Source organism: Choristoneura fumiferana, chromosome Z (genome assembly GCF_025370935.1).
Source record: "Choristoneura fumiferana chromosome Z, NRCan_CFum_1, whole genome shotgun sequence".
Lineage (NCBI taxonomy): Eukaryota > Metazoa > Arthropoda > Insecta > Lepidoptera > Tortricidae > Choristoneura > Choristoneura fumiferana.
The window spans coordinates 41457142-41483019 of NC_133472.1; the positions used below are offsets into that span (position 1 = coordinate 41457142).

Consider the following 25878-nt stretch of genomic DNA (forward strand, 5'->3'; position numbering starts at 1 on the left):
TCAAAGCCATTAAGAAACTAGAAGCACTGTAAAACTTTTAGGTTTGGTATTTTGCTTTATTATATTTAGAGCTAATGCTAACACTACATGTAACACTACATACTGGTATAGTGTTCAGAGTATGTGTGCGTGTCGGGATACACTGTACATAACAATGACAGTCGGATCTCTCTATTCTTCAACAAGATGACTCCACGTCAGTGAGAGAAGGCTTGTACCGATCAGCATAACGTACTGCTGAAGATAATGATGATGGCAATGGAAATAATGAAATCGGTTTCATTGTTTCAGAATTAAACGCACAGGACAATAATGGTAACACGCCTCTTCACGTAGCTGTGGAGAATGAAGCTTTAGACGCCATTGATTTTTTACTGCAGCAGTGAGTTAATTTCCATTAAAGGTTACTAGACTAGAACGTACTATATTATGAAGAACAGGGATGTTACGGAGCTCCGATTCCGTTTCCGTTAAGTCGGAACTTCCGTTTGATATTGAACATCCGTTTCGGTTCCGGTTCAGTTACTTTTGAAACGGAATTTATATCTGGATGTCTTACTACCCATATCATTATGGCCAAGTTCCAAGTAACACCATAAGGCTGACGATTTTCATTTTAAGTGTACTCTTTACTTTTTATTCTGAACTAGGTAATTCTGGCTTGTTCTTACTCAGAATCACGAGCATCATTGTAATCATGAAAAAAATGTCCCCAATTTTCCATACGATACCATTTGGTACATGTTTAGGGTTCCGAAGCCAAAATGGCAAAAACGGAACCCTTATAGTTTCGCCATGTCTGTCTGTCTGTCTGTCCGTCCGCGGCTTTGCTCAGGGACTATCAATGATAGAAAGCTGCAATTTTGCACGGATATATATGTAAACTATGCCGACAAAATGGTACAATAGAAAACTGAAACAAAAATAGACGGAAAGTGGGGGTGATTTTTTTTCTCATCCAACCCTATAGTGTGGGGTATCGTTGGATAGGTCTTTTAAAACCATTAGGGGTTTACTAAGACGACTTCTTCGATTCAACGATATGCTTGCGAAATATTCACCGAGCTCTTGGCCGGTTTTAGTATATTTTGTAACGACCCATAGAACTGAATGGAAAACATCACATAACGAACAAAAAAGTAGAGACACTTTTTGTCCTTGTCCAAATCAATAGTAAAAATAAGAATCAAGATTACCATGATAAAGAAAAAGGTAAAGGACGCACTGAAAATGAAAAAGCTCACGATTGATTAGCTTTTTGATTGATTGATTAGCATCGGTGGTGGTACTGTTATGGAACCAACTAAATCTTTCTTTCTTTCGATTTCCATACAAAATAGGGTTTTGGAAAGAGAGTGAGTATATCCATAATTTTCTCATGTTTTCTTTTTCATTTTCTTTTAGCAAAGTGAACACTAGTATCAGAAACGTAAAGACCCAAGCACCAATCCATCTGGCAACGGAATTGAACAAGGTGAGTTGTCATTCATTAAGCTTATACATAAAGGCAGGGCTTAAAAGGATATCGCTGTAAGAGCGTTTTCACATTATCCGATACGATATTGGTATTGGACGACGATAGGCGACATCCGATAGCCGACACCATGTGCTGCTTTCACATATTTCCGACAAAATCGTTCCGATAAGGCCGGCTCAAAATGGCTGCCACGCATCGGGCTCTGCGCACACGAAGACAATTTAGATACACGCATAGCACACATACAAACATTATCGTCCGACAGCCCACGGGCGTCCGATGGTGCCGTGAACATATCGGTGTCGGTTCCAATACATTTTACTTGCCCCGATAACGTATCGTCGTCCGATACTGATCGGATAGTGTGAAAACGCTCTAAATACACCTAAATCCCATTAATAACATAGTATTATTTAAAGGCCGTGGTGGCCTAGTGGTTTGACCTATCGCCTCTCAAGCAGAGGGTTGTGGGTTCAAACCCCGGCTCGCACCTCTGAGTTTTTCTAAATTCATGTGCGGAGTTACATTTGAAATTCACCACGAGCTTTGCGGTGAAGGAAAACATCGTGAGGAAACCTGCACAAACCTGCGAAGCAATTCAATGGTGCGTGTGAAGTTCCCAATCCGCGCTGGGCCCGCGTGGGAACTATGGCCCAAGCCCTCTTGTTCTGAGAGGAGGCCTGTGCCCATCAGTGGGACGTATATAGGCTGGGATGATGGTTATTTAATTTTGTGGACGATGATTTGATTAAGTACGGGGTAAGTACTTTGACCCAATGAAGGGTAATTTTCTCTCGAGACTATCTGCCATGTTTTTTGCGGCGTTTTCTTTTTGGCAATGATAATATTTACAAAAACGCTGGTTAAATAAAAAAAGTTGCATTTAAAGAAGTTCTTAGCGGCCTACTTCTCAGAATAAGCAATTTATTGAATCAGGCGTTACTTTGCCGAGGTTCATATCAATGAATGAAACAATTTATGTAAGAAATGTCTGTTAATGCTGAATGATGTGTGTGTTGCTAATAATGTGTGTGTTGTTCCTCCTCCTCCACACTGTAAGAACACACACAAATCACACAAACCCATCGATCACCACCACCACACTACACTGACGCGTTTGAACCAAAGCTCATCATCAGAGCAACACAACCGTTAACCACGCTACCAGACGTTAGACGTTAGGGTTTGTGGGACTTACATGTGTTCTTACACTGTGGAGGTGGAGGAACTGCATGAACACACATTTCTTGCATAAACGTAGTTATCATAAGGTTGCGGGTGAGCAAAGTTGATCTTTTTTTATTCGATTTTATCCTTCAGGCCCAAAATTATTCGACCTTACGGTACCTTAACTAACACATAGATGTAGCGAAAGAAGTGTCACTTCAACTATACAGTAATTAAACGTTAAATGCTAGCAACTGCGGGCCTCGAACGAACCGACCAGAACAGTTTGTTTGTTAAATTCTCACGGCGCGGCAAAGGGTTAAGTTGACTAACTAAATTACTTAAACCTACACACTTTTAGCATACGGTTTTTACCTAAAACCCATAAAACTGTAGTTGTTTTACTTTTGGGAGAATTTCGCCCCAAGTTAGCCGATTTTAGGCGGCACGTCGGAAGCAAGAGTACGAACTACAAATCTAACTTGAGATATTACGTTTCTCAACTTATGGTAGTTGTTTACTGTGGAGTAGTTACTAAATAAATAATGAAATCATAACTTTACTAAAGTAACTCGCTTTTGCCAAAGAAAGCTCGCTGTGATTTGCAACTTTCTTAATAACTAGTCAATCAGAATAAGGCGTTGTACCCTTGTATTGGCAGCAAATTCACTCAAAGTGTTTCGCTTGTCCTTTAATATCTCACTGAGTAGTGGAATTCCCGGCTTGCGACCGTATTGCTGAGCGTTACAATCTGATCATCTTCAAATATAGGGTGTCCTTCGGCTATGTCATATGGCGGAAAAGTATTTTTAATATAGTAGATAGAAAATGGTACTGAAAAGACTGCATTTTGGTTTAAAAAAATAATTTATACTAGGTCCTTTCCAGTCCTGGTTATGCAAGATGGTTACGTACGGGAAACAAGTTGAAATTTAGAATAAGGAGATCTAACTGGACGAGTACATAAATATATCATTAATTCCTATTTATATTGAAATCACAACTTAACTAAAATTGTACAACGCTTCTCCCCACTAAAAGTCGCTATGATTTGTAACTTTTTTTGCAAAATGACGATATTTCTATTCAACTGCAAAACCTAATACTTACTTATATTTTAATAATTTCCTATAAGTGATGGTGATAATGATCATCAACATCATCAGCACCATCATCATTATTACCATTACTTATACCAAATAATTAAATTTTGCGTTTCCTATCTAGCCTCAAAACTATCATTTTAAGGGGCTGTTTCACCATCCATTGATTAGCGTTAACCGACGGTTAAATGTGATGCCATCTCCGTCCATTCGAACAAAACAAATAGAGACGGCATCACACCTAACCGCCAGTTAACTCTAATCAATGGATGGTGAAACAGCCCCTAAATAATATATTGAATCAGGCGTTACTTTGCGGAGGTCCATATCAATGAACACCTGGTAACAACAACTGGTAGCATGGTGTACGGTTGTGTCACTCTGAAGATGAGCTCTGGTTGAGTTCGAAACGGGTCAGTGTAGTGTGGTGATGGTGATAGATGGGTTTGTGTGATTTGTGTGTGTTATTACAGTGTGGAGGTGGAGGAACTGCAAGAACACGCATATTTTGCATAAGCTTAGATATCGCAAGGTCGCGGGTGAGCAAGGAAATTCTTTTAGTTCATTTATCATTTTAAAACTTTGCCCAGGTTGAAGTTTTGCAAACTTTTGCGAAGTACAAAAGCCAATTCAACGTCGATTTGGGTGGAGAGCACGGAAGGACCGCGCTGCACTTCGCAGCCATCCATGATCACGACCAATGCGCGAGAGTGCTGGTAATTATACTTACTGTGACTACATTTAAAGGGGTACTGTTGCAGACAGACGATCCACAACACTTAAAAGCCCTATTTGAATAATCAACACACTAAACTATATATTCTTTTATTCTTACTTCAACAAATACATTTCAATATGTCGATGGTCCAAGAGCGACTGCTCAAATTCTGTTTAATGTTATACGTTTGAATCTACACATTCCTTCGAATATCAAACTATGATGACACATCATGTAGGCAGCCAGTCGTATTCTACTCGTGTAGTACCGAGCTTCCCCAATATGCAGTCGTGGAAGGGGATAGGAGGAAGCGCGTTGTGGCTCAAGATAGGTCTGTCAGAACGTGCGTGATTTTAGTAATTTCTTGTGTTACAAACAAATACATATTTTAGTAAATAAATGTAATTTTCAATTAGATCACAGACCTCGGAGCAATTTGCAAGCGTCCCTGCAACAACGGTTACTACCCCATCCACGAGGCTGCCAAAAACGCCTCGTCCCGCACCATGGAAGTGTTCCTCCAATGGGGAGAGTCCCTAGGATGTACCAGGGAGCAGATGATATCCTTATATGACAACGAAGGAAACGTACCATTACATTCAGCGGTACATGGTGGGGACATCAAAGCTGTCAAGTTGTGTCTCAGTTCTGGAGCGAAGATATCTACGCAGCAGCATGATTTGTCAACACCTGTGCATCTGGCATGTGCGCAGGTAATGAACACTGTGTTTGGAATGTGGTTAGTTACGTGGAGTGTTAGGTATAACTGCGACTGCTACGCGCGAGCCGAGCGAGCTAACTGAGCGTGCCGTGGCAACGGCCGACAAAGCGCCAGGACTATTTTTTTTTAGAAAATAATTTAACCTACCAGTGCTATTTATGTAAAATGGTTACGTACGGGGAGCAAGGTGGTTAGGTTAAGTCATATTACAAACTGGTAAGTGGTCATCGGGCTTCGGTCGATGGCCAGCAGGTGACGGTGGATGCAAAAATCGGTTTGCCATTTTGTGTGATTTTAGACCTATTAGACTATCTATTTACGGCGTATGGAGTATTGGACTTCCACTAAACCGGTGACCAGTCGCTAGTGCGTTGTAAGTCTTCAGCAATTAGTGGCATGTTCCATCCAACCAATAGAATTTGCCGTTGTTGACGATCACTTGACAGTGCGTAGTAGCTCTGATTGCTGGTGAATCACTATTTTATAAATGACGTCAACTGGTTTCTGAAAAGCGTAATGGGTCATTCGTGTCTTTGATAAGAGTGTGATCTTTTATCTTTATTTACATGTACTTATCAAAGTGACTATACTGAATTGTAAACATGCTGTATCATTATGTTCATTTAGACAAATTCGAAAGCATAATAATATAGCATGACGTAGGATCTGAATTCCTTAAGATCACCACCACTTATAATGGTACCAATAAATGTAATATTTATAAAAATGAAAAAACCTTTAAAGTTGAAGTTTACTTTTTAGGGTGCCTTGGAAATTGTTAAACTGATGTTCACGATGCAGCCGAAAGAGAAACTTGCTTGTTTGACGTCCTGTGACGTTCAGAAAATGACACCTCTCCACTGTGCAGCCATGTTTGATCACCCAGAAATAGTTGACTACCTGGTGTCTGAAGGATCAGATATAAACCCTTTGGATAAGGAGAGAAGATCTCCTTTGCTGCTTGCTGCTTCTAGAGCAGGATGGAGGACTGTTCATACCTTGGTAAGTTTGGTTGAGAAAAAGATTTTTACGACTGGCGGAAATTTGCTGATATAAGTACATCTGTAAATAGTCTCTATTTGACTAGATGTTATAGAAGTTAAATCATATTTTACTACAAGCAATTGAAATCCTTGATGCTTTTAATCTGGTATGGCATTTAGCAATATTTACGTTGCTTGGTACTCTGATTATTCCAACAATTTTTTTCTGTATGTTCGTGAAAATTGGAAAAACTGTTAGTCACGATGAGGCATCGCATAATTTCTCTTTTGCAGATCCGTCTTGGAGCTGACATTCGCCTGAAAGACATCAATTCGCGAAATGTTCTGCATCTAGTGGTGATGAATGGAGGAAGACTAGAAGACTTTGCAGCTAATTGTAAAGTGCGTTATACATTCACGATTGGCTTTTGATTCGCGGTAAAAGAACTTAGAAGGATTTAAAGTTGACAAAATACAGATACGTTCATCTGGTTCTTACACCGCGAAGTTTTCAAGTTTCTTTTCGTCTCCTTTCTTAATGTTTAACAGCTTGATACTATCCATTTTGAAAATTAACTTATCTAAGTTTTATATCACCTTTATAAATTATCGTAGATTCAAGTTTCAAAGTTTTTGCCGGCCTGCTCATCTTCAAAAACGTTTTCTTCTAATAGGACCGCTGCGAGAAGAGTTTGGCTGAACTTCTTAATGAGAAAGACATGACTGGATGCTCCCCGCTCCACTACGCTAGTCGGGAAGGCCACATCAGGTCTCTGGAGAACCTGATCAGATTAGGTGCCTGCATCAACCTGAAGAACAACAACAATGAAAGTCCTTTGCATTTTGCTGCTAGGTGAATTTATTTAATTACTAACATACTAAATATTCAAGTCTATTGTATTTATATAATGAACCAAGGCCGTACGTATTATCTAACGCGCTGACGCTCGGGACTGCATTCAGCATCTCTTTCTACCCTCGTCTTCTGCCGTGTGAGAAAGAAGTGGTAAAAATGATTGTGGACCCAAGTGTGTTAAATAATTATAGCCTTAGGACGCATGTAATAACTAAATGTACTCGCTTATGTATTAATTCGTGATCTTCAGTGATCATGCTTGACTTTTAGTTGCTGAATTGTCTCTATTTACCCAGTTAGCTGTTATTATTTTCCTTAAAAGTACATATATATTTACTTACTTATATTTTTATGCTACTCTAAATTTAAGAGTTGTCATTAATAATTTGTCGACAATACTGTCTTAAATTCTACGAAACAGAATCAGTATAGCCAAATTGGTTTTTATCTTTTTTTGTTTTAGATACGGCCGCTACCACACCGCTTGCCAACTCTTGGACTCAGATAAGGGTACTTTTATCATCAACGAGAGCGATGGGGAAGGTCTCACCCCCCTCCATATCTCCTCGCGCGAAGGTCACACTAGGGTCGTTCAGCTTCTGCTGAACAGGGGTGCACTGTTGCACAGGTAAACTGTTCAAAATCATATCCCTGTGACATTAATACGCTGCTAGATATAGGTATCTCCCGTCTATAGGTGCCAGAGCATCTTCTATATACCCCAAGTTATCATCCGTCAGGGAGGCACCGTCGCACCGTTACGAGGGTACTTTTGCCTTACTAAGTTTGTCAGGTAATGTATTTTTATATTCATTCTTTATATTTCATGAAATAAACCCGGATAGCTCACGTCGAGTACAGCTCGATATGTTTTCATAGCCCTTCCTCTAGCAGCAACGCGACACGGCGGCCGCTGCAAAACGTGCACTGCGCGCCACATCTCTACTAGCGCGAATACCCGACGAAACTAACACCCGCGCATAACTACCCACGTTTTCATTATGATTTTTGCTATTACTGTCAAATGTAGGGTACCTTCTGTAAAGGTACGTTCACACAACCTGTTGACGCAGTACGAGTATTCAACACTGTTTTCCAACTCGTGGGTACCCGTTGACGCAGTACGAGCATCCGATTATCCGGGTTTATTTCATCAAATATGAGTGAGTCTCACGGTAGTTTCGTGTTCAAAATCATTCTTCTTTCTTTGCACGGCAGCATGTCTTTGCAAAGTAGTGTAGAACGATCGTAGGGCATGTAAGTGTTCTATTGTTACTCGATCGTCTTTCTAAAATTATAATTTATTCATCATCATATTCACCTCGGGTCTAAATTCGTCCTAATGAACATCACAGATCTATTCTCATAATAAAAAATCTTGGATTATACTCTTCAAATACAGGAGTTTTGATGTTGTATTTTATTAGTACGTAAAAATCATTAGTTGTAGAAAACATCTACATCCAACTAGTTTTCAAAACATCTTATCTGCGGTGAAAATATTTGCTCAATAAATTGTCGTTGCACAGGGATCACAATGGCAGGAACCCACTACACTTGGCTGCCATGAGTGGCTACACACAAACCATCGAGCTACTACATTCAGTGCACTCTCATTTGCTGGACCAAGTTGATAAAGACGGGGTAAGAAAACAATTATACAAACTGTCTTAGTGGTCAATCCTACTTCCTACTTATATTATAAATGCGAAAGTTTGTGTGTCACTTCAAAAAATGAGGAGGTTCTATGTTCCAATGTTTGTATTTTTTAGAACACTCCTCTTCATCTAGCTACAATGGAAAACAAGCCTAACTCTATAGCGCTGCTCCTGTCTATGGGCTGCCGACTGATCTACAATAACTTAGACATGAGTGCAATTGACTACGCCATCTATTACAAGTTTCCGGAAGCTGCTTTGGCCATGGTTACTCATGAACAGAGGTAAGTTTTTTTCAAACTTTTACTTGAAATGTCTCATACTCGTACCTAAGTCATAATAATGCGGCAATACGGGTGAGTTCTGAAAGAAATATCTTTCTGACACTTTACTGTTCTTTTTTTGCATCGATGATTAATAGAAGTCTAATAGTAAAAAGTAATAGTAGATTAAGTATTGTTGTACTTCCAGAAGTAAGCAATTGCTGGCTGAGTATGAGAATAAAACGGACGAGCTTGCGAGTCCGTTTAACTAATACGAAGCCAGCAATTGCTATTTCCAGCCGAGACTAATAACTATAAAGCTTAAAAATGGTGAAGGAAAAAAAACAAGAATAATCCTTTTCTCTAAATATATTATTATTGCAATAAATAAATAAATATATACATATTTTATGCTTTTCGCCTTCCTTTCATTAAAAAAACTGCAGATGTATATTTCCACCAAAAACATCACAAGCTGTTTCAGATCCAATAAAAAAGTCTGGAGTTCCAACAAAATAACTGGCATCGGCCATTTGAGTAGGCTGTTTACTTTGTGCCAATATTTCTATGGCCGTTTTATACTTTTTAAAAAGTTTGAGACTAGCGCACCGGCAATCTTTTTAACTTTTTAATTTTTCGCTTACCATAAACTATGCACTTCGCCTTTTGATGTGTAAGGAATAATTACAACTTTAACGGGCATTTTTGAGAAAAATTTAGTTATCATGCAAATTGAGAAACATTGAATTTAGTGTTACTTGGGAATACAGTCACTACCACCAATATCTGACAAACCAAAGTGTGCATAAATATCTGATACGATTCTATTTCTATCGCGAGGGATGTGTCAGATTTTTAATTTTCTGCAGGGCCGACAACGCACTGGCATTGCGTAAAGCGCTGCGAGTGTCTATGGACAGTGGTGATCACTTAACATCAGGTGACCCACTAGTTCGTTTGTCTGGCCTCTCTAACATAAAAAAAGGATTTTTGTGTGACTGTATGCCCTGTACATATGTGAATGAAGTGACTTTTAACTGAGCCATTATATGTCCGTGTTTTATCATTGGCCATCACTCATTGTAAAATCTTAGATTATGCCTTGCGTGCAATATATACTTGCTATTATGTTGGATACAATACTGACAGAATAATAACAGCCCGCCATCTCATCCCCTTCTATTATTAGTTCTCTCATATTACTTGTGATACAGTAGTGGGTTCGGATTTCAACAGCTATTTCATTCTATAACATCTTTGTAATGCCCTAACGAGGGTTCATGGTTCATCGTAAAGTTTCCTTTATTATAAGTGAATATGTCCTTTATAGTTCGCACTATACGTTCGGCTTTACCATGTTCTCGAGCTGTGAAAGGTGTGCACCGATACAATGCAGGCTGTTTCCTGTTTATAGATATTTGATTTTCATTAGGCGATGACTATTCGTTAGGATAATAAAACGATCAAGTGCGGTGTTTATTACGTATAATATTATTCATATTAAAATTACTCTATCAAGCAACATACAAGTGAACAGTAGCATTATTAACGTATTGTTAATTACCAATTCATGCGACTTAATGAACTATGAACAATTACTTTTCCCACCCACGGCGTTACCTACACTCTCCTCTACCTACTTTTTAAGAACAGACACACATCACACAAACCCAATTTTCACCACCACCGCCACTACGCTGATGCGTTACGACTCCGCCAGAGTTCATCATCAGAGCCATTTCTCTCTCTTTTGTTTATAGTTCGTAGTTCTTCTTCATATAAAAGCAAAACACCCAACAGAAACCAACCGTTCCAATCCCCTACCAAGTATTTTTTTACATTTACATTCAACGAAAAGAAAGTAGCGGTAGGAATACATTGCGGGGCTATAATAAGTTACGTGTGGACGATCTTACGCTCATTACTCGGTGTAATATATCATCTCGCTGACTTTCGATTTTTCCTCAGAGCTCACGAGGTGATGGCCTTGAGGTCAGACCGGCATCCCTGCGTGACTCTTGCTCTGATAGCCTACATGCCTCGCGTCTTCGAAGCGGTCCAGGATAAGTGCATCACCAAGGCCAATTGCAAGAAGGACTCTAAAAGTTTCTACGTAAGTCTTAAACAACGAACTTTTTCACCATCCATTGATTAAATTTATTTGACGGTTAAATGTGATGCCGTCTCTTTTTGTTTTGCCCGAATAGACGGAGACCACATTTATCCGTCAAATAAAACTAATCATTGGGTGGTGAAACAGCCCCTAAATCTTTCATCTTCCATTATTGGGAGGGAATAGTGTCCATGGATTCCTGAATCAACGTCATGGATGATTTTATAAATTTGGAACAATTAAAAGTACTTAAATAACAGAGAGTAAGTAGGTAAATAAATAATGATAAAGTTACTTGTTGAAGGCTCTCTACAGAGGCCGTATTGTCTAGGCGCTCCCGATTGTATTCACCATTGACATCTAAGTACTTTATGGCACTAGACTGGCTGTTTGGAATTGGAACAAAACACGCGGCGCGTCGTCAACAAACTACTATAGTGAATGGTTCACAAATCCGCGCTGTGCACAAATTTTGTACGCCGTTTTGATGTAAGAAACATGCAGTCTATACATAGATGTCGATGGTATTCACTATCTCTATCTAACCTCATGCCGTGTGACAGAAAGAAGTGGTGAAAACGATTGCAATTCCAAGTGCGATAGACAATAAGGCTTCAAGACTAGTGATCAGAAGCGGTCTTCTCTAACGCGGGAGGGCCCGCATCTTATATCGTGTGATAGAAATAAGGGATGATAACGACCGTGATTCCGATTGCTTTAGTGTGATCAGAGGCCTTATTGTCATTTCTTTCTGTCACACGGTGTAAGACGAGGGTAGAAAGAGATGGCGAATGCGACCATGAACGTCAGCGTGTTAGACAATACGGTTTCTTGTTTTGTTGGTTGTTCACGAATATCATCAAAAAAATGCGCCTGCGTGAATTATTTCTCTTGGTTCCAACTACTCACTGTGTCCTTTATTATTAATGAAAATTGTGTCTAGATCAAGTACAACTTCGAGGCACTATGCCCCGTCCTTGTCGACGACGAGACAAAGAAGCAGGAGACCGTTAAAACGCAGACGGTACCACTGCCAGCCCTGAATGTAAGTGCACTGACGTATGTTTTTCTAATCACAGATTAAGTATTGCTTTGACTCCTACCAACACTCCAAGGAAGTGATACAAGCGCTGAGAGTCGCGCTCAACGATCCGAAGTATAGACCCGAACCGTTGTCAGTTATCAACGTGAGTTCGATGCACCCGCTTCTGTGTATTTCGTTCTTGCCATGGACTCAGGTCGATCCCATTTTTATAGGAAACTAAGGTGGAACATACGTCAAAACAAACGTACATAGACTGCTAAAATCATTTTCCTTTTGGCTTTGCCGTGGTCGGGTAAAAAAGGTAACTAAACATTTTTTTCTCTACCCGGCTTTTACTGCGCTATCACCTATTAAATTATCGCAGAAATTTCGTGATTTTACTAAAGTTTCATGGATTTCGAGAAATGTAATTTTTTATTTATTTATTTAGGAAACAAACGGTTACATTTCAATGCAGCAACTTACATGATATATACACAGTTCCATTAATTATAAAATAAACTATAACTAATGCAAGCGCAAAACAAAACAGTTTAACCTACAAAATTAAATTAGGTACATATTTATTACCTTCAACCAGCAAGACACAGTAGCAATCTTGAGTGTCTAAGAAAAACAAGCCATCTAATGTAGAGGAAAGATAACAATCTGTTACTTTAACTTTAAACTATGGATGAGGAATCAAAGAGCAAATTCCGTAGTGAATCCCTTGTATCTTTGCAGCGATGATGAAAATATATCTAAGTTCATGAAACTTCTGTTATAATTACGGCAAGCCCGTCTGAAAAAAGTGTTACGCGCATATTTCGAACGACAAAAACTGACGTGGAAAGTGGAATAATGGCGAGAGGGGATACGACGAGGGGTATGCAATTTAACCTTTGCAAGAAGGGTTGAGTCGATGTGGTTATTTAGTAATTAAATAATTTATAATATTTAGTAATTGTGGTAGTTCCTAATCTTCTTTGAAACAACCGTGCTAAATTTCCAAATAGAGAGATATATTTCAAGATTTACTGTAAAGCGTGGTACCCGTTTCTTTATCTGTAGTCTAAGTGGCTGGACAGATTTCAACATAAGTTTTACAGCAGCTGCAGTGGCGTGAGCTCCGGGAGCAAGGGCTACGAACTAGCTAAGCTCTTTTGTTAATCGGTTGTACTCAGACCTAAGGTGTCATGTACCATCAGCCAAATATGTGATCTACCACCTTAAGGTTCATAATCGTTTGCATGTCATAACATAAAACAATACAAAGCCAATAGACGTGTCTTTCAACTTGAAAGTTCGACTTTAGCGACATATTCATTTGAGAGGAATTTCTTTAAAAATTGATAGACCACTTATTTGGTGGATGGTACAAAGTGCAATGATGAAATAAATAAATAAAATTAATATCAAATGAAAGCTAATATTCAGCCCATTCCAAATATATAAATAATAGGTATCTAGGTACAAAAAATTATGAAACAGAAATTTATGAATAAAAATCATGTCCCGACTTTTGGACTTTAAGTTACTTATCTTGAGAGATAGAGAGAAAGAGAGAGATGTATACATACTTATTCTATACCTACACGGAGTAAAATAGATTGAGAAGGAAAAACATCTAATCCGAGTTCTGGTCTACTAGACGTGTTTTTCCTTTTTTAGTTTTCTTTTAAGGCAGTCGGGTTTTTTATTTCTTTTAATGGTCTCAACAATTTTTTTCTTTTCGAGCAAAAACTAGGTCAGGATGGATTCTATGGCGGTGAACATCAGCTATAATAGAATCAAGTACCTAGAATTAGAAGATTTTGTTTACGAATAATACAGAGATGATGCTTTAGGACTGATTGATAATGAAGAGGGTTCTCACGACAATAACCATAAGAGTACTCTGAGTCCTTACCTATTAATAGGATGCCTCAACCAATTAATTTGCCCTTAACTCATAATAGGTTGTGTAATACGGGAACGGGTTGGGTCAAATACAAAAGATATAGAGACATTTTTATGTGATACTACTAGTAGTATATTATACAAAATTTGTGTTTCTTGGTTTAGTGAATGATAAGTTTATGTACTTAACTTCTTATTCTTTGCAAATAAATTCTATTCTATTCTAATGTTAGAATTGTTACACACTTTAATCGTTTTGTTTAATTTACTTATTGTGTGTTCGATTCTCGAGAATTCTGAATGTCCGCAAGGCAATTTTTAGGAATTAGGTAATAAAGTACAATGTATAAGTATAAAATAATTGAATGATAACTACTTACGTAAAACATACCTTAGCTTAGTACACTATATTTCAAATTCGAAGAATTTATATTGAAAATGGAATCGAGATAAAACGAAATCGCAACCGCTCACTTCAGAGGCGTGAAATGTGACGCGATCGTTTTTGTGCAACGTTAATAAAAACCTGGAAGTATTGTTTAGACTTCTCTTGGAAATTTTCGGGAAGTACCGGAAAATCAGTTCAAACACCCGATCCATTAATGCGAGCAAAACCGTGGATAAATTAATAAATAGCTAGGCTAAGGTCTAATCATAATATTACACCATAAAAGGGTTAAGTACCCCTGTTACCAAAAGTTCCGAAGTATTAAACCGCATTATGACATACACTTGCAAGCAATAAAATTAACATGAACTAACGACTCGTTACTTGTTTAACATGTTAGTTTGTTTTGTCCCACATAGAAACGACTAACTAATCTCGAGGCCTCAGTTCCATGGCAAAACGATACAGGTCCACCACACTCACTATGATATTTCTTGGTTCGAGTGTAGTGATCCATTGTGTACGCTTTACAAAGCACGGGATGGGTTTTCACGTATGTCTGACTATCTGTGTGCATAAAACACGTGTATATAAAACACTAAATGTAAATGGCATTTGTTTAGATTCAACCGAATATTAATTGTACATAATTGTTCATGGATAGGCCATCAGCTAATAATGGTTTTAGAATTTAAGTCATTCAATCATCAGAATCATTTACATAATTACACATATTATGACTTACACATTTTACCTTATCTTACTTATATTTAGCCGTCAATATGCCAATAACTATGTTCTCAAGGTCAAGGCGACATTGGATTGTGATCAGTGGATCACAATCCAGGGAACAGTGGGTCGACCTTGACAAGCACGTGAGAGAGACGAAGTTACAATTTAACTATCATAAACACAGTAAAAAATGCACGCATGTAATAATTTGCCAATAATAATTGACAGTAAATTTGACGTTTAAACAAATTTGATCCATTGTATACTACTCACTGTTCACACGCATTCATCCTTACGCATATGCATCTAGTATTGTATAATTTACTATTCAAACAAAGTAATATTAAGCCTTAGTGGATCCTGATAAGTCCTGTCTCTTCACTCCAAGTATGTAATCTTTATAATAGTCTAAGTATATAATCTTTTTCTAGCCAGTTTGATTATGCCAATGTCTACCAACATATGTCCAAAGTTTTTAAGACCATAAAGTGGTACTTGGTTACCAAATGAAGAATTAAAAGTTATCAAATAGAGCAAAATTATCATAGAAAATACAATTAGCTTTGTTTTTACTATTAATTGCAATTAAAAAAATACACTATTTCATTAAAGACTCGATTTGTCCTGATATTTTTTTAATCAGAGCATTGTCCTCTTAAAAGCCAAAAAAATTTAAATCTTAAAGAAATATACATTTGGTAACACTAAACTAGTGTGAATAGATCTGTACAGCAAAACTAAATAGAATGTTAATGACGCTCGGGACTCGTCGGTATTCTTCGTTTTTCGTATTCATATGAGAAAGAAAAAGAAAACCGATCTTTTCTTTCGAGTTTCGAACGACACAAGTACTTGTATCACAGCTATGAATGGCTTAAATCCATTAACGTTACTGTACCTTTTGATTTGATTGCAAAAGGTGATGGTGGATGTATAATGGTCCACACTGGATCACAATCAACGTTTCTTCTGTACTTACCTAAAACTACCTTTATCAAAATGCTATATGCTTATAATTTTCCAGGCAATGGTAGCCCACGGGAGAGTAGAGCTACTGGCTCATCCTCTGAGCCAAAAATATCTTCAAATGAAATGGCACTCCTACGGGAAGTATTTCCATTTGGCGAACTTACTTTTCTACAGCATTTTCCTAACTTTTGTGACGGTGTACTCGTATCTACTGATGACACATACTGATCCAAGTTACGCTGCTCTGGAGAAACCATCGAATAATTGCATAACGTCTAATATTTCTGACAATAATGAGACCGCACTGAATCACACCGAGCCTGCAAGTAAAAAAGCTGATTTTCATGCAAGTAAGTCTGAAAATGTTATACTTACGTTATCTATGTACTTGATAGAAAGTTACTTAAAACCGCTGAACGGATTTGAAAGGAATTGGGTATGTAAATAGCTGGTTCTTTAGTGTAAGACAGGCTACTTTTTATCCTGATGTTTCCACGGGTTCAGGATTAATAAACCTCAAAATCTTTTGGTTTTATTTGTTTCAGCGTATGAGATTACTTTGTAGTAATGTTTATTAAAGGACTAGCTTTTGCCCGCAATCCGCCCGCGTGGTATTCGGTTATCACGCGCTGTTCCCTCGGGAACTGTGCATTTTTCCGGGATAAAAAGTAGCCTCTCGGGCCCATAAACTATCTCTATGCCAAAAATCACGTCGATCCGTCTCTCCGTTACGGCGTGAAAGACGGACAAACACATAAACATACAAACACACTTTCGCATTTATAATACTAAAGGTATGGATAAAGAGTGAAGATGTAGTTTATTACCGCTGTAATCTATTCGAGAACCAGGCAGTATGCTACCTGACGCCGGATTGTCTGAAGCGCTGACGTTCCCAATTCCATTCACCATCTCTTTCTAACCCAGTCTTACACCATGTAATAGAAAGAAGTGGTGAAATCGATGATGTCACCTCCTGTGTTAGAAAATAAGACCTCTGAAGCCTGGCCCTATACTATACTATTCTACAAAGTGCAAAATCTAAACATCGTATCTTGCCATCCCGCTGACGCTTATGAGAGTAATATGAGAGTGAGTGGGACGGTACGATACGAACTTCGATTTTCGAATTTCGTAGTAGCCCCCCTGCGCCCAAGAAAGTGATGTTAATTTTGTTTCCAGATTTCGAGTCACTGGTAGCAATGTACACAAGTACAGTTGCCATATTGATCTACAATGCACTATCGCTCATTCGCGAAGCTGTGAATATGAAGGACCAGAAATGGCACTACATAGTCGACCCCTCAAACCTCATGTCCTGGGTTCTATACTTCAGCTCCACTATCATGGTCTTCCCTACGATATTTGGAACGTACTACGACATACAGGTTTGTATTGAAACTTAAGCCCCCTGTACACTCAAGGACTTTAATTCATGGGTCACCGTGGAATCTTTTCCAAAGAAAACTCATTACGATTTTCCTTGTTAATTATTGCGATGTCACTATGACGTTTACTGCGAAATGGTTCCATGGTGGCCAATGAATTAAACTCCTTAACCGTACCACGAAACTTACAAGTGCTACAAATCGAATGACAGCTATAATAATCACACTCTACCGCTTCACCACAGAATTAGAATTTAGGTAATGCTGGTGCTCACACTACAGATGAAACAACCACTCACATGATTTAAATTTCGAGTTGAACTCTATTCATTAACACAAAAGAGCGTTGACAGGCAACTAGAGTTGCCAAAAGCATGTGAGTGGTTATAAAATCAGTATCGGTGTGGCAGAACTAGACTCAACTATGACGTCATCACACCATCTAAAATAGTTTCGATAATTAAAATAGAGAAAAGTCATCATCCCAGCCTATATATGTCCCACTGCTGGGCACAGGCCTCCTCTCAGAACAAGAGGGCTTGGGCCATAGTTCCCACGCGGGCCCAGTGCGGATTGGGAACTTCACACGTACCATTGAATTGCTTCGCAGGTTTGTGCAGGTTTCCTCACGATGTTTTCCTTCACCGCAAAGCTCGTGGTAAATTTCAAATGTAATTCCGCACATGAATTTCGAAAAACTCAGAGGTGCGAGCCGGGGTTTAAACCCACGACCCTCTGATTGAGAGGCGATAGGTCAAACCACTAGGCCACCACGGCTATAAAGAGAAAAGTACCTATTGACTTATTTGAAAAAAATATTGAAATTGGTTTCTTATAATTGACTTTCTATAGGTACAAAAAATAAATAAAAGGTATTAGATTTTTTTTTAAACAATCCCAAAGAATTATGTATTATGTTTAATTTATTTTTAGTAGAATTTCAAATTCGGAATGATAATAGGTACATTATAATTATACAGCAAATCAACAAGCAATTAAAACCGGTCAAGCTTGAGTCGGTCTCTAAACATTTAAACTTAGAATTTGTCCGATAGCAACCATGAATTACGAACAATATTTTTTCTATTATTTTAAACATGTCGAAACTTTCAGTGCGCGGGTCTGACTCCTACATGTACAGTCGAGTTCATAAACTTGTGATCAAAATTGTTAATGAAAAAAGCACAAGTTTATGAACTAGACTGTACTTAACGTACTTAATATTATACAGAAATGACGTCACAAACATTTCACGCTTACAAATTAAACTATAAGAAACTTTTTAAAAACATAACCCTCATTCTTCGCAGTCGGGTAAAAAATGGTGAAACAGACAAAATTTTTGCAATTTTTTGCTACATTCCAATTTATAATATAATTTTAGCACAACACGGCCCTTGTTCGCCAGTGTAACCCGATGATACATTGAATATAGTTAGATTTATCCATTCTACCCTAAATACGTTGCCGTAATCCCACAGGGACTTAGTATTAATCCCGGCAAGATGTACGCATGTCCAAGGATATCTAGGTCCCGCCGCAATATCAAGTTGCTAAGGCAAAAATGTCTGGACAAAAAGGTCGTTTAATCTCAATCTTGGCTGGTCCAAGATATGAGATTTATCGCTAAACGTGGATTAACATCATCATCATCATCACAGCCTATATACGTCCCACTGCTGGGCAGAATGAGAGGGCTTGGGCAGTAGTTCCCACGCGGGCCCAGTGCGGATTGGGAACTTCACACACACCGTTGAATTGCTTCGCAGGTATGTGCAGGTTTCCTCACGATGTTTTCCTTCACCGTAGAGCTCGTGGTAAATTTCAAATTAAATTCTGCACATGAATTTCGAAAAACACAGAGGTGCGAGCCGGGGTTTGAACCCGCGATCCTCTGCTTGAGAGGCCATAGGTCAAACCACTCTGCCACCACGGCTTCACGCGTGGATTAACATATCAAAATTAAATGTATGTAGTCAACTTTTTGAATGATGTTATGGTCGGTTTTTGTGTGCGTCTTAAGTTAGTGGAAGCACTTGCTTACACTTCCACTGAACGTGGATACAATTAAGATGTTTTTGTTAAATAATATGCAATGGATTACCGTGGATTTATATTTATTACTCTCATACACAACACAAATCATTCAAGTGACAAGTTTAAATGTAACAGCGTCAAGTCATCCTTTAACCATAGATATTAAAACTATTACTACAGAGGTTACAAATCATTGCTTTAACACACCTCCTTGATTTGTGACCTTTACAACCCATTAAATACATTCAAACTAATAATTAAGTACACATTTATCATCTCTAATGCCTAATAACTCTCTAAATTTCTGAAACTTAATTCTTCTTATTTTGACTTAGATTCTTAACATTCTAAACCATGGAACGTCCATACATTCTTGTATTTTTTTACAATCATTTAATCATACCTATATTTTGTTTTAATATACCTAATGACTTTCTGCCATTATTTCTTGCGGCGCATTCTTCTTGGTAATGATGGGCTTTTAGAAAGCACAGTTTCTAAAAGTAACATGCAGAAGAACCATTTGCATTGCAGTCTACTTGCAAAATAAATGTTTTGTTTTTTTTACAAATACCACATCAAGAACGTTGTCAATTTTAAGATCTGGCCACGGAATATTCAAATAAATCTATCTTATATGTATATAATCATACTCAAATTTTATTAGGTACTAGGAACTTTTTTATTATATTGGTTAAAAAGTAACCGTAACTACGTACCATAACATTCAGTTTGTGTTAGATTAGATGTTTTAACATACGAGTATCACATTTGAAATCGACCAAGTATAACTTAGTTAGATTCATCATTATAAGTCGCTTGCTTGTTATTACCGTGTTAAAAATTTGTCTTACAGTTCTCCGCAGCATCGATCACAGTGTTTCTGTCCTGGTTCGAGCTGCTCCTTCTTCTCCAGCGTTTCGACCAAGTCGGCATCTATGTGGTGATGTTCCTCGAGATTCTCCAGACCCTCATCAAAGTGTTGATGGTCTTCTCCATCCTGATTATCGCCTTTGGACTTGCCTTCTTCATTCTGCTGTCTAAAGTTAGCTATAATATTATGTCTTATATCCTGCATCCAAAAATTAAATCATGTTTTAGTATTAAAGCTCGTTTTAGCAGTCAAAATGAATGGTGCTATCAAAAAAACAGATTTAACGTCTTACGGCCACTTGAAGCAATAAATCTCGGCTTAATCGTTGAATTTGGTTTAATTTTGACAGTTCCATACATTTTTAATTATGTTTCGCACCTTATCTATTAGGACTTCTGCAGCACTGAAGCAAAAGCATTGTGTATAATTAATTTAACTCATTATCCCTGCTATTTTCAGACCCTTTCCCTGCCTTTTCAACGCCAAGCTAGATAAATTACAAAGCCAAAATGTGTTCTTTGTGTTAAAAGCATTTGTTGTATATCATCACCACTTTTTAAAAATCTCGTATCTTAAGTCAACACATCAACAAATTCGACCCATGAAATATTAATTCTGGTAAAATTACCAATTTTGGGGTACGAGCTTTTCTAAAAGTCCTTGACGGTATATCCATGGTTGACGTTGAAATTGTTAGGAACATGTCAAGGATTTTTCCATTTCCCAAGGAATAACATAGTTGAGTGTGTAATGGTACTATTAGAATTTTGACTGTGAAACGGCTACAATGCAATGGATGTATGTATGTTGAAAAGAAAAGAAATTGGCCATGAAGATTTACCTCTGCTTATTTGAAAGGAAATATGTACGAGAAATATAAACTTGTGGTAGCATTTTTACACTCAAAATTGATTTTAATGTCAAAATGCTGGCTAATCCCCGAAGAAATGGAGACAGCCTTTTTACTTTCTACTCTAAACTTAGAAGCGAGCGTCATGACGTCATGAAATTCGGTCTTGATTCGGCCATTTTGATTCAAATTCTAAATTCTAAATTGATTGTGGGCTACCTTTCTATAAACAAGTTTCTTGCATACCTAATAGAAAGAGCCCTTAATAAAAATGATGTAATGTCATGCTTGTGAAATTAAGCGTTTCAAATTCATCTCCATTATTAAAAAAACAATGTTAACTACAATTTTGTGGCTATGTGCTCTTTAATTTGTGTCGTTATCATCCTGACTACTATATCTATACAGGAGATTATATTTGAAACGTTAATTTGTTTACTTTTCTATCCTGTCTTGCCATAACCAACTTAATCTCAATGAGGCCTTCAGACGTTTAAATTGCAATGAAAATAAAGTTGAAATTTACGTCTGCTAGCCTGGTTAACCTTCCGAATACTGCAACTATACTGCCATGCGAATATCCATAGCATTGCGAAGAGTATATCCGATGCTATGACACTCATATTTTTCAGGGTCACCACTTGTCTTTTAACAGCATACCTATGTCCCTAATGAGAACTTTTGCCATGATGCTTGGAGAAATAGACTTCGTTGGAACTTACGTGCAGCCTTTCTACGAGTCAGAGACGGAACGGGCTTTACCATTCCCAATGCCTACTTTTATAATACTAAGTACCTTTATGGTGCTGATGCCGATTTTATTGATGAACTTGCTTATCGGTTTGGCTGTTGGTGACATCGAGAGTGTAAGGAGGAACGCACAACTAAAACGGCTAGCTATGCAGGTAAGTGGTAGGGTTTGGGTTGAGTTGCCTTAAGAGCCAATACACTACGTGCTAGGTTTTGATTAGTTGTTTTAGTTTTGAATTTTTCTATGAGTTGCTTTATTGTGGACTACTGGAAGGGGAGAACCTAGACAGTGATGAACTCTCACTGGCTTAAAAACCTGGCTGCACGTCCCGAACTCCCTGGAGTTGCAGGGGTGAAGCTTTCGCAAGTGTGGGGCAGTCCAAACTGTCTTTAAAGAACACAGGAGTTAGTAAGGCTAGGAATAGGGGTTAGGGAGGGGTTTCGCCTAAGAAAAAGGGCTACGGATGAGCCCGAAACATGTCAAGCTAAACTCAATTTAAGACGTGAGTTATCCGTGACAATATCATTTAATATGAGGCTAAGGATAGATTGAGTTGCCCATAATTGTAATAATGTAATAATCCACATATGATCCAGTTCAAAGATACCTTCACACTTTAGTACCAGACCTAGGGTCAGAATTAGTGTCTTTAGTGAGCTTTAGTGTCAGAATTTTTTATACAAAAGTTCAAACGAATTGACACTGATGAAGTAGTAGTACAAGCCCTATGCTTCGAATATATCTTATTTAGTCCTATTCTGTGTCGAGACTCCAGTTAGTCTTTTGAGTTCATTTTAAGAAATTAAAGCGCTAGTCAACAGCACTGGTGATCGAAGAGCTAGTAGCTTTTCTAACAGCAAAATAAGTGTATATCTGTTCAGATAGGGAACGCTACTATTTTTAGAACCATGCCCAAGAAGACTTCATTGTATGGTGTACTTCTTTTAGTTTTTCGAAAGATTTTATGTGATTCGTTATGCAAAGAGCACTTATATTTCTTCTGAACTCTGTTGCCAAATTATTATTTTTTTAATCAGGTGGTGCTACACACTGAATTGGAGCGCAAGCTACCAGCAATCCTATTGGAAAAGGTCGATAAAAATGAACTGATCGAGTATCCCAACAACAAGAAATGCAAACTCGGTTTTCTTGATTTTATATTACGCAAATGGTTCTGCAATCCCTTCACTGATGACGGTGGGTACAGTGACAACACTTTATCTTATTCTATCCTGTCCTATCCTAATTTGTCCTTTTGTACCTACTTACTAACTAATATTTAAAATGTGAAAGTGCGTATGTTCATTTGTTACTTAGTCACGGCTTAGATAAAACATGGCGATGATATACAAAGGTCTGTCGCCCTATTGCCTAACGTTTAAGACGATCGCATCGTCAGCATCTTCAGATCGCAAGCGTCAGAAGTTAAGCAATACGGCCTCTGATTGGAGACGTAATATCCCAGTAATACCTACGTTCCGTTCCCAGTCTGCCTCATCCCCCTTGCTTATTTAAAAAGAGTCCGATTTGAAACAACCGCCGTAGTAGCCCACACAACGAAGACCAAAAACTGCCTCTCAGGGGAAAAAACTAATTGTATAAGCGAATTTTGGCATAGTTGTAGAGAATGGTGTTTTAAACTACATACTAAAATTACTGATGGGTGGGGTGAAGCTAACGGGCGGAGGCGGGTATAAAGGTCACTTTTTTTAGTTTTTCGTAAAATGGTAGCCCATAGCAAAAAATGTTCTGACACATAAGTAATCTACAAAACATTTTCTACAAAAACGATTCTGTACATTTTATCTCTGAGATCAGTATTTCATGAGATATGGAGGGAAGAAGATGGACAATAAAAAAAAGTTGGGTTTCCATTAGTAAGTCGTCTGGACGCGGCTTCTAGCGCCAACTACGATGGTCACTCAGAAATGTTAGTTTCACTTCACGCACGCGCTCAATGTGAATGGTCTTGGAGTGATTAAAATATGGATGAACAGACAATTTTAAGAGTTCTTTTTGAAGAGGAAGAAGATGATGATGTTGTTATACAAAAATTATTGAAACAGAAGAGAAGAAAAAGACATCTTCGATAGCAAAAACGCGACGTCAGAATGCTTCGAAATGACTGCGTAGGCGCCGTACGACTTAGAGCGTTTTCACATTATCCGATCCGATATCGGTATCGGACGACGATACGATATCGGGGCAAGCAAAATGTATGAAATATGTATCTGTCTTTCACATTGTCCGGCCCGATATCGGATATCGGAGCCGACACCGATATGTTGGCTGCACCATCGGACGCCCGTGGGCTGTCGGACGATAATTTTTGTATGTGTGCTAGTGGCAACGCAGCCTTAAAGATTCTCAATCACATTTGTTTCTTAAATTTCCAGCTGGTCTGGACCTGGTCTTGGAAAGCAGTGAAGACTACATCAGTGCTGAGTTGGACAAGCAGAAGCGGCGGCTCCGAGAGATGTCACAGCTTCTGGAGCAGCAACACACCCTCATTAGGCTTGTTGTGCAGGTAAAACATGAGAAGTTCTTAGCTGCGACTGTAGTCCCGTGAACTAGATATGGGTTTGAATTACAGCTAAAACTCTTGTAAGTAGGTAATTTTTACTTCAGCAGTCATAACCTATTACTGAAAATTTTTGAGCAGGCTAACCTCGTAAGTCCTGACTTTTTTGTCATACATAGTACAGACCGAGCCGAGAATAATAAGTTTTGTGATTTTGGACATTAGTTGCATAAATTCATATTTCATTGAAAAATTTGTACTCCACCAAATACATTCGGCAGTTATTCTTACAATTGATTTCTACTTTGTGAAGTACACGGGGACTTACGAGGTTAAGATTTTGAATGCCAATGAGACGATGTAATAGGTACTTCATTTCATCTTTGTCTGATACGTCTGATACTATTTCGCTCTCTTTCTGTCTCATTCATGACATAATTTATCTTGTCTCGTTGGCTTGCATTAGACTAATGGTTTTTTTTTTTATTAAAAGTTTATTTTTAATGCAATCAGGTTTTTTTTCAATTTCTTTTTAAATTCATGACTGTGTTGTTATTTCTGTGAAAATGTCACCTATATTAAAAGTCTTATAAAATATTTACATTTGGAATGAGCTAAAATTATTATCGTTCATTTGACAGGTACCTATAAATTATATTTTATTCATACATTACATTAAAATACATTATTTTTATTCCCACCTCCATATTTTTTTGCAGTTTTGATAAATCTAATGATACCTCATAATGTATGTTGAAAACCGTCCACTCGAAAAACATCACCCTGCTTTGGACAGTGTGGTAAAAAATACATCCTTTTTTTCCTCTTTACACAGCCTCTGCGAGAGCGCCATCTATATTTCGTGTACTCCAAACTGAGCGTTGTGCGTATGTTTCCAGAAAATGGAGATCAAAACTGAGGCAGACGACGTGGACGAAGGCGTGTCACCCGGAGATACCCGAGTGGTCCCGAGGTGGAGTTCACCCCGAATCAGGAAGAAATTGCGAACAGCGCAATCATTCAACAAGAGTGCTTAACTAGATAACTTAATTCCTCGAAAATAACCTACCGTACTCAGGATAAATTAGGAGATGTGATCAGGATCAACTTTACCCAAGTCAGTTTTAAAGCAGTCCATCCCATCCTATATACGTCCCACTGCTGGGAGCAGGCCTCCTCTCAGAATGAGAGGGCTTGCCCCGTAGTTCCCACGCGCGCCCTGTGCAGATTAGGAACTTCACACACACCATTGTATTGCTTCTTTGGTTTGTGCAGTTCTTCACGATATTTTCCTTTATCATAAAGCTTGTAGTAAATTTTTAATGTGATTTGACTCATGAATTTCGAATAACTCAGTGGTGCGAGCCCCGGATTTGAACCCAGGAT

The 25878-nt window shown here is 38.2% G+C and overlaps 1 protein-coding gene across 2 annotated transcripts; it reads left to right on the plus strand.

The window, feature by feature from the left end:
• The first annotated feature begins 291 nt into the window (after positions 1 to 291).
• TrpA1 (Transient receptor potential cation channel A1) lies at positions 292 to 25878 on the plus strand. 2 transcript variants are annotated; one of them, XM_074100391.1, is made up of 19 exons: positions 292 to 382; positions 1405 to 1474; positions 4338 to 4463; positions 4882 to 5178; positions 5949 to 6188; positions 6464 to 6571; positions 6844 to 7022; positions 7489 to 7653; positions 8555 to 8669; positions 8798 to 8967; positions 10915 to 11059; positions 12003 to 12104; positions 16127 to 16421; positions 17254 to 17459; positions 20353 to 20541; positions 21853 to 22125; positions 23009 to 23168; positions 24368 to 24498; positions 25392 to 25878. In XM_074100391.1, the coding sequence occupies exons 4-19, from the start codon at positions 4972 to 4974 to the stop codon at positions 25527 to 25529; spliced, it is 2823 nt and encodes a 940-aa protein (XP_073956492.1). In that variant the 5' UTR covers positions 292 to 382; positions 1405 to 1474; positions 4338 to 4463; positions 4882 to 4971; the 3' UTR covers positions 25530 to 25878. The 2 variants fall into 2 exon arrangements, with proteins under 2 accessions (XP_073956492.1, XP_073956499.1); XM_074100398.1 differs by lacking the exon at positions 12003 to 12104 and adding an exon at positions 12139 to 12246.

Coding starts and splice junctions, on each gene's coding strand:
- TrpA1 (XM_074100398.1), top strand. CDS start 4,972: ATGGAAGTGTTCCTCCAATGGGGAGAGTCCCTAGGATGTACCAGGGAG. Junction 12,247..16,126: donor AACCGTTGTCAGTTATCAAC/GTGAGTTCGATG, acceptor ATAATTTTCCAG/GCAATGGTAGCCCACGGGAG. Junction 23,169..24,367: donor CAATCCCTTCACTGATGACG/GTGGGTACAGTG, acceptor TTAAATTTCCAG/CTGGTCTGGACCTGGTCTTG.